Source organism: Oncorhynchus keta, chromosome 37 (assembly GCF_023373465.1).
Source record: "Oncorhynchus keta strain PuntledgeMale-10-30-2019 chromosome 37, Oket_V2, whole genome shotgun sequence".
NCBI classification, from domain to species: Eukaryota; Metazoa; Chordata; class Actinopteri; order Salmoniformes; family Salmonidae; genus Oncorhynchus; species Oncorhynchus keta.
Genome location: NC_068457.1, coordinates 24,665,656 through 24,674,387, shown reverse-complemented (window position 1 = coordinate 24,674,387; position 8,732 = coordinate 24,665,656). Strand labels below are relative to the sequence as shown.

The window sequence follows — 8,732 nt, the reverse complement described above, 5'->3', positions numbered from 1 at the left end:
GTGATGCAACCAGTCAGGATGCTCTCGGTGGTGCAGCTGTAGGACCCATGCCAAATCTTTTCAGTCTCCTGAGGGGGAATAGTTTTTGTCGTGTCCTCTTCACGACTGTCTTGGTGTGCTTGGACCATGTTAGTTTGTTGGTGATGTGGACGCCAAGCTCTCAACCTGCTCCACTACAACCTTGTCAATGAGAATGGGGGCGTGCTCGGGTCTTCTTTTCCTGTAGTCCACAATCATCTCCTTTGTCTTGCTCACATTGAGGGAGAGGTTCTTGTCCTGGTACCACACTGCCAGGTCTCTGACCTCCTCCCTATAGGCTGTCTCATCGTTGTCGTTGATCAGGCATACCACTGTTGTGTCACCAGCAAACTTAATGATGGTGTTGGAGTCGTGCCTGGCAGTGCAGTCATGAGTGAACAGGGAGTACAGGAGGGGACTGAGCATGCACCCCTGAGGGGCCTCCGTGTTGAGGATCAGCGTGGCGGCTGTGTTGTCACCTACCCTTACCACCTGGGGGCGTGTTTAGTCCAAGGGCCCTTAGCTTAGTGATGAGCTTTGAGGGCACTATGGTGTTGAACGCTGAGTTGTAGTCAATGAACAGCATTCTCACATAGGTGTTCCTTTTGTCCAGGTGGGAAAGGGCAGTGTGGAGTGCATTGATATGGTATTACAGTTTAATTGATGTTTTTAGTGTAATTGATATGTTATTACAGTTTAATTGATGTTTTTAGTGTCATTGATATGTTATTACAGTTTAATTGATGTTTTTAGTGTCATTGATATGTTATTACAGTCTAATCGAAATCTTATAAGTACACGTGTTTGTTTAAAAAGCAATAATGTATGAATGTGAAAACGCTGTGTCACTAGGTGGCAGCACGTGTCTGCCTGTAATCACTATACCAATATGGGCATGGCAGAGCGGGCCTTCTTATCTGTACTGTATGTTAAGATCCCCTCAGAATAGAAACACTCAACAGTTGATGTGATACAATTTATTAGATGCAGAAGCCCAGTGACAGCACAACGCACTGCAGCTTTTCAAATTATACAGTATATATATATATATATATATATATATATATATTCATCCTATTGCAATATTTATAATTGTCTTGAAAACGGTTTCAGACATATTTTTTTATATGAATTGAGAGAAAACAGATCATTATCCAGACTAGATAACTTGTTATTTCATATCATATTTGTCTGGTCAGTGTCAAGACAACATTTCACTTTTTCAGAAAGATATGTACTAAGACAATATGTAATAGACACTCTGTTATTTGAATGTAACACAGTTGGTGATGTAAGATAGTAAGTCGTGGTGCTTGTTTCCCAGAATCCCGTGCAACCCAAAAGGTCATTATTAGACTAGGTCATGATAGTCTACAGTAACTACCACTTTACCAGTGTTCACTAATCAAACTCCATTTTAACACAGAAAGTCACCTTGGCCTCTGCTTGAATATTGGTAGCCTATATGGCACAGATTCATCTTTTAAATCAGGAAACTTACACTGTTTTGCAGCAGGAAGCCCAATTCTGATATTTTTTCCCCACAAATTGCCCTTTTGACCAATCACATCAGAGCATTTCATGAGTTTAGACATCAGATACATTGAGACTGAGAGGATACTTTAGAATGCGTATGACTTTCAGGCAGTAAACCAGGGTTGTTTTTGCATTGAACACAGCTATGGTGTAGCCTGCTTTTACAGCACAGAACTGCTGTGCATTGTGGGTGTGGATATGAGATTGACATCAGATATACAGTGGATCAGTGCCAGATAAGGTTGAAGGTATATTTCAGTAACTAAGATAATACAGACAGTTTCATTGGGCGTATTCGTCGTACAGTCATTCTACATGTGATTGGATTTCCGTAGGGATCCTGAGCCGTTGCTGGGTTCTGATGGTGGAAACAAGAGGACATGATCATAAGCAGTTGTTCAGGACTGAAAGACAACATATTAGGGGCATCACAATATGCTTTGGGCCTTACTTGTGGGGAAGTCTTGGTTAAACCTTTTCCTGTTCTGTGAACCTGATATCTGTCAGATAGAATAGTTGTTTTAGACAACAGCATGCGACAACAATAAGCATCAAAGCAAGCCCAAGAGGGTCTGAAGAGAATTATTGAACTGCACAACATACTCACCTTTTTCTTCCCTGAGGCACTTAGAGCAGCAAGTTTGTTCTCCAAATCAGACACCTAAGAGAGAAGGAAAAGACAGAAAGTACAAATGATATAATAATAAAAATAATAGATATACAGAATCAACTAAACAAGCTCTTGTGTTTTATTGTTATTTCTTCATGCGTCTCTGTAGGCTACAATGGTTCTTGGAAATCTACAGTTCACAGTGTGCTTTTCAGTCCATACAGCACATCCCTGTTGAGTAGAAAGCCTGCTCAGTAGAACCCGCAGTAGAGCCTCGTCACCTACCTCACTCTCAGTGCTCTGGACCCGATGTGCAGTCAGAGCCACCACGTCCTCCAGGTCAGACAGCTCCGAGTCTGTGGCCCCTCCGAAGCGGTTCTTGGCACTCTGCTCCAGATGCCTCAGCTTCTTCTCCAGATCAAAGGACTTCCCTGAGGTCATGTACACCTGGAACAGGGCACAGGACAACCACCACAAATGTACCCTTACAGACGAGCTGCTAACCAAACACCCAAACAGTTTCCAGACTGCTTGGAATACAAAGCGAATCTCTGCTTTAAGACAACACAAGACGTCTCTTCGCATGCTTTAAACAAAAGGCTCCAGACCTACACTTGACACACAGCTATTTTGATTGGATTATGATTGCTTGGGAGGAAAAGAGTGTGATTTTTAAGCTTACATTTTCCTCAAGTTCCCTGTAAGACTCAGCGGCTTTCCTTACGTCAGCCACGTCAGTTATCATAGGACTGTCATTAGACGTTATTGAGGGGAAGTACTCGTTCATCGCGCTTTCAGCGGCATTAATGGTTCTTAGAAACTCTTTGGTGATGTCACAGAGGGCCGCTGCGGTGGATCTCTGAAAGCCATGTAAGGGAACAGAAATGAGCCGGTGGGAATGTACCTACGTCTCCTATATGTAGCGGAGGTGATTTGGAATCACACTTTCGTGATCAGGTAGCCCTGCCTGAGACTTGCTAGCCCAAATGTCACCCTGAGACCACAAGGATTTTGTCTTGGTCTAATGGTGAAGACATTTACATTGACGTTGCGGTCATTTAGCAAGAGACTCTTATCCAGAGGGACTGACAGTTGGTGCAACCACATATCACAGTCATAGTAAGTCCAACTTTTCCTCAGTAAAGCAGCTATCAGCAAAGTGCTGAAGTGCGAGTGAGAAAAGACAAGTGTGAGTATTAGTGCTAGAAAGAGTGTTAGGGATTGTTTTAAGATGTTAGCTCTGCGTACGAGATGTCCCTGGTTGGAGCCAATGATGTAAACCCTAGATGACTGACAGGGGGTGTTGTTTTGAAGCCACCATACGGCCATTTTGGTACTCCCCCTGCATTTATTAATGTCTACATTGGTTTTTGACAAGTATATTCTATTACAGACACTTTAATGCATACGTTTAAATGACATTATGTGGGGCCTCCCAAGTTTCGCAGCTGTCTAAGGAACTGCATCACAATGCTGGAGGCGTCACTACAGACCCAGGATCAATCCCAGGCTGTGTTGCAGCCGGCCGTGACTGGGAGACCCATAAGGCGGCGCACAATTGGCTCAGCGTCGTCCGGGTTAGGGGAGGGTTTGGCCGGCCAGGATGTCATTGTCCCATTGTGCTCTCGTGACTCATTGTGGCGGGTTAAGCGAGCAGTATGTCAAGAAGCAGTGCAGCTTGGCATGGTCGAGTTTCGGAGGACGCATGGCTCTCGACCTTCACCTCTCTCAAGTCCGTAGGGGAGTTGCAACGATGGGACAAGACTTACCACCAATTGGGGAGAAAAAGGGTAAAAAAAAAAAAAACACATTTATATCATGTGAACTGAACATAAAAATACAAAATGTATTCCTTAAAATATTTGTTGTTGTTGTTGTACTAATGATATTGTCCCCACTACAACAAAGAAATACCTAAATACATGTTATTTTGTTCTTGATACATTTTATTGAAATACTGTAGAATTCATTCATTCATTCCTATGTGGTTCTCCTATGTGGTTCTCCTATGTGGTTCTCCTATGTAGTTCTCCTATGTAGTTCTCCTATGTGGTTCTCCTATGTAGTTCTCCTATGTAGTTCTCCTATGTAGTTCTCCTATGTAGTTTTCCTATGTAGTTCTCCTATGTAGTTCTCCTATGTGGTTCTCCTATGTGGTTCTCCTATGTGGTTCTCCTATGTGGTTCTCCTATGTAGTTCTCCTATGTAGTTCTCCGATGTAGTTCTCCGATGTAGTTCTCCTATGTGGTTCTCCTATGTAGTTCTCCGATGTGGTTCTCCTATGTGGTTCTCCTATGTGGTTCTCCTATGTAGTTCTCCTAAGTAGTTCTCCTAAGTAGTTCTCCTATGTAGTTCTCCTATGTAGTTCTCCTATGTAGTTCTCCTATGTAGTTCTCCTATGTAGTTCTCCTATGTGGTTCTCCTATGTGGTTCTCCTATGTAGTTCTCCTATGTAGTTCTCCTATGGAAGAGTACCAATATGGAGGCAGGTGGCTTCAAAACATCCCATTGGCCATTACATAGCATCAGCAATCCAGGGTTTATACACATCATTGGTTGGATCCTATCACCTCCGCTACAGCTTTTTGGTGTGTGTCTGAGATGTAACAGGGTAACAGGACCCCCAAAATTCACCTGCTGAGCCTCGGTGGGCCCCTCATCGCTGGAGGAACTGAGGGGCTCTAGGGGGAGGACTGGGAGGTTACTCTTCACAGCGGCCCTCTTTAATAAAGGGGTCTTCTTCCCCCCTCCTGCTTCCTCGTCGGAGGACGGAACACTGATGTTCCCCGCCAGCTCGCTCAGCTTTCTCCTCAGCTTCTCCTCCTCTATCTGTGCAGCGGTCGGGGGCGTCTCCTGTGGATACAAACAGGATTGACTTACTAGACTATTTTACATTTTGCTGCTAGTGGAACCTCGAGCCTCAACAGTGCATCTCCAGAACTCTGTTCTGGGCAGTTTTCTTGACTTTATTCCAGGTGGACAGAAGCAGGGTTGGGGTCAGTTCCATCTAGGTTCTCGTCAGTTTAAGACTTGAATGTTTAGGAGTTGAATTGCTTATGTCCCAACTCTAGTTGGGCAACAACAGGTTAAGGCCAGAGTTAGCTAACAAGTTACCCTTTGATGAACAGCTGTGATTCTCTCTAATATGATTATTCCAAGAAAGGGTTAGGCAGTAAGCAATAAGAAGCTCTGTTAGGAGAGCAGTAGTAAGGTTTTTAACCCTTTTTTACCTCATCGTCGGGGGGTAGAGTCATCTTGGACTCCAGCCGGTTCAGGAGACTCTCTATGGCTGACATGCGCTTGTTTAGCGCGTTGACCTGTATCACAATGACAGGAGAGGAGTGAGGTGAGACCAAGTGAGGTGAGACCAATACAAAATGACAGGAGAGGAGTGAGGTGAGACCAAGTGAGGTGAGACCAATACAAAATGACAGGAGAGGAGTGAGGTGAGACCAAGTGAGGTGAGACCAATACAAAATGACAGGAGAGACACCCTATTCTACATCCTACAATCTAAGCTTGTTGCCATCAATCTCAAACAAATTATCAATGAACCTACCAGGTACAACCCCAAAACCATAAACACGGGCACCCTCATAGATATCAACCTAACCAACTTGCCCTCCAAAGACACCGTAATGGGTCAGTGGTCAAACAACCTCCACTCATCACTGTCAAATCGACCTGGCCGGGGTATCCTGGAAGGATATTGACCTCATCCCTTCAGTTAGAGGATGCCTGGTTAGTCTTTCAAAATGCCTTCTTCACCATCTCAAATAAGCATGCCCCATTCAAAAAATTTAGAACCAGGAACAGACTTGCCCTTGGTTCTCTGCAGACCTGACTGCCCTTAACCAGCACAAAAACATCCTGTGGCGTTCTGCATTAGCATCGAACAGCCCCCGTGATATGCAACTTTTCGGTGAAGTAAGAAACCAATATACACAGGCATAGAAAAGCCAAGGATAGCTTTTTCAAGCAGAAATTTGCTTCCTGCAACACAAACTCAAAAAGGTTCTGGGACACTGTAAATTCCATGGAGAATAAGAGCACCTCCTCCCAGCTGCCCATTGCACTGAGGATAGAAAACTCTGTCACCGCCGATAAATCCACCATAATTGAGAATTTCAATAAGCATTTTTCTACGTCTGGCCATGCTGTCCACCTGGCTACCGCTACCCCGTTTAACAGCACTGCACCCCCCACAGCAACTCGCCCAAGCCTTCCCCATTTCTCCTTCTCCCAAATCCAGTCAGCTGATGTTCTGAAAGAGCTGCAAAATCTGGACCCCTACAAATCAGCCGGGCTAGACAATATGGACCCTTTCTTTCTAAAATGATCTGCCAAAATTATTGCCACCCCTATTACTAGCCTGTTTAACTTCTCTTTCATGTCGTCTGAGATTCCCAAAGATTGGAAAACAGCTGCGGTCATCCCCCTATTCAAAGGGGGGGACACTTTTGACCCAAACTGCTACAGACCTATATCTATCCTACCCTGCCTTTCTAAGGTCTTCGAAAGCCAACAGATTACCGACCATTTTGAATCCCACCGTACCTTCTCTGCTATGCAATCTGGTTTCAGAGCTGGTCATGGGTGCACCTCAGTCACGCTCAAGGTCCTAAATGACATCATAACCGCCATCGATAAGAAACAATACTGTGCAGCCGTATTCATTGACCTGGCCAAGGCTTTCGACTCTGTCAATCACCACATCCTCATCAGCAGACTCAACAGCCTCAGTTTCTCAAATGATTGCCTCGCCTGGTTCACCAACTACTTTTCCGATAGAGTTCAGTGTGTCAAATCATAGATTTCAGTGTGCCCTTCTTTGGACACTGTGTTAACTACCCTCCAGGTGAGCTTCAATGCCATACAACTCTCCTTCCGTAGCCTCTAACTGCTCTTAAATATAAGTAAAAAATAAATGCATGCTCTTCAACCGATCGCTGCCTACACCTGCCCGCCCGTCCAGCATCACTACTCTGGATGGTTCTGACTTAGAATATGTGGACAACTACAAATACCTAGGTGTCTGGTTAGACTGTAAACTCTCCTTTCAGACTCACATCAAACATCTCCAATCCAAAGTTAAATCTAGAATTAGCTTCCTATTTTGCAACAAAGCATCCTTCACTCATGCTGCCAAACATACCTTTGTAAAACTGACCATCCTACCGATCCTCGACTTTGGCGATGTCATTTACAAAATAGCCTCCAACACCCTACTCAACAAATTGGATGCAGTCTATCACAGTGCCATCCGTTTTGTCACCAAAGCCCCATACACTACCCACCACTGCGACCTGTGCGCTCTCGTTGGCTGGCCCTCGCATCATACTCGTCGCCAAACCCTCTGGTTCCAGGTCATCTACAAGACACTGCTAGGTAAAGTCCCGCCTTATCTCAGCTCGCTGGTCACCATAGCAGCACCCACCCGTAGCATGCGCTCCAGCAGGTGTATTTCACTGGTCACCCCCAGGGCCAATTCCCCCTTTGGCCGCCTCTCCTTCCAGTTCTCTGCTGCCAATGACTGGAATGAACTACAAAAATCTCTGAAACTGGAAACACTTATCTCCCTCACTAGCTTTAAGCACCAGCTGTCAGAGCAGCTCACAGATCACTGCACCTGTACATAGCCCATCTATAAATAGCCCAAACAATTACCTCATCCCCTACTGTATTTATTTATTTATTTATTTTGCTCCCTGGCACCCCAGTATTTCTACTTTGCACATTCACCTACTGCAAATCCAGTGTTTTACTTGCTATATTGTATTTACTTTGCCACCGTGGCCTTTTTATTTTTACCTCCCTTATCTCACCTCATTTGCTCACATCGTATATAGACTTGTTTCTACTGTATTATTGACTGTATGTTTGTTTTACTCCATGTGTAACTCTGTGTTGTTGTATGTGTCAAACTGCTTTGCTTTATCTTGGCCTGGTCGCAATTGTAAATGAGAACTTGATCTCAACTTGCCTTCCTGGTTAATTAAATAAAGGTAAAATAAAATAAAATACAAATTTTAAAAAATCTTTAATTATCCAAATCAAGAAACAAAGTTGTCTTTGTTCTGCTCTCTGAAGTTCAATCCACTAAAAACCCCAGCATGCATCACTTGAGACACAAAACTTCCAATAAATACATGTACAATGTAAATCAGCCCAACAGTGTTTGAAATCCATCTTCCCAGGCTTGAGTGGAAGGACAAGCCCACCCTTGTTTGTCAGTTAATGTGGCTCATTTTCTATGGTCAGGGTAGTTTAATAGTGAGAACGTCATCTGTCTCATGTCAGGGTAGTTTAATAGTGGAGAGACGTCATCTGTCTCATGTCAGGGTAGTTTAATAGTGGAGAGAGACGTCATCTGTCTCATGTCAGGGTAGTTTAATAGTGGAGAGAGACGTCATCTGTCTCATGTCAGGGTAGTTTAATAGTGGAGAGAGACGTCATCTGTCTCATGTCAGGGTAGTTTAATAGTGGAGAGACGTCATCTGTCTCATGTCAGGGTAGTTTAATAGTGGAGAGACGTCATCTGTCTCATGTCAGGGTAGTTTAATAGTGG

At 44.1% G+C, this 8,732-nt stretch overlaps 1 protein-coding gene across 2 annotated transcripts; it reads right to left on the bottom strand.

Moving 5' to 3' along the window:
* Window positions 1-859: 859 nt before the first annotated feature.
* On the bottom strand, window positions 860-8,011 carry LOC118380991 (melanophilin-like). Of its 2 annotated transcripts, XM_052499841.1 has the most exons (7): window positions 5,395-8,011; window positions 4,799-5,017; window positions 2,847-3,023; window positions 2,450-2,611; window positions 2,162-2,215; window positions 2,006-2,054; window positions 860-1,912 (listed from the first exon to the last, which is right to left on the bottom strand). In XM_052499841.1, the coding sequence occupies exons 1-7, from the start codon at window positions 5,458-5,460 to the stop codon at window positions 1,866-1,868; spliced, it is 774 nt and encodes a 257-aa protein (XP_052355801.1). In that variant the 5' UTR covers window positions 5,461-8,011; the 3' UTR covers window positions 860-1,865. The 2 variants fall into 2 exon arrangements, with proteins under 2 accessions (XP_052355801.1, XP_052355802.1); XM_052499842.1 differs by lacking the exon at window positions 2,847-3,023 and having other exon boundaries at window positions 867-1,912; window positions 5,395-8,004.
* Window positions 8,012-8,732: the final 721 nt, after the last annotated feature.

What these genes read in the sequence shown, in the direction of transcription:
- LOC118380991 (XM_052499841.1), bottom strand. Translation starts at nt 5,460, where the DNA reads ATGTCAGCCATAGAGAGTCTCCTGAACCGGCTGGAGTCCAAGATGACT. An exon ending in ACAGGGAACTTGAGGAAAAT is followed by an intron (nt 2,612 to 2,846) that starts GTAAGCTTAAAA and finishes GCCCTGTTCCAG; the next exon opens with GTGTACATGACCTCAGGGAA. An exon ending in GTGCCTCAGGGAAGAAAAAG is followed by an intron (nt 2,055 to 2,161) that starts GTGAGTATGTTG and finishes TCTATCTGACAG; the next exon opens with ATATCAGGTTCACAGAACAG.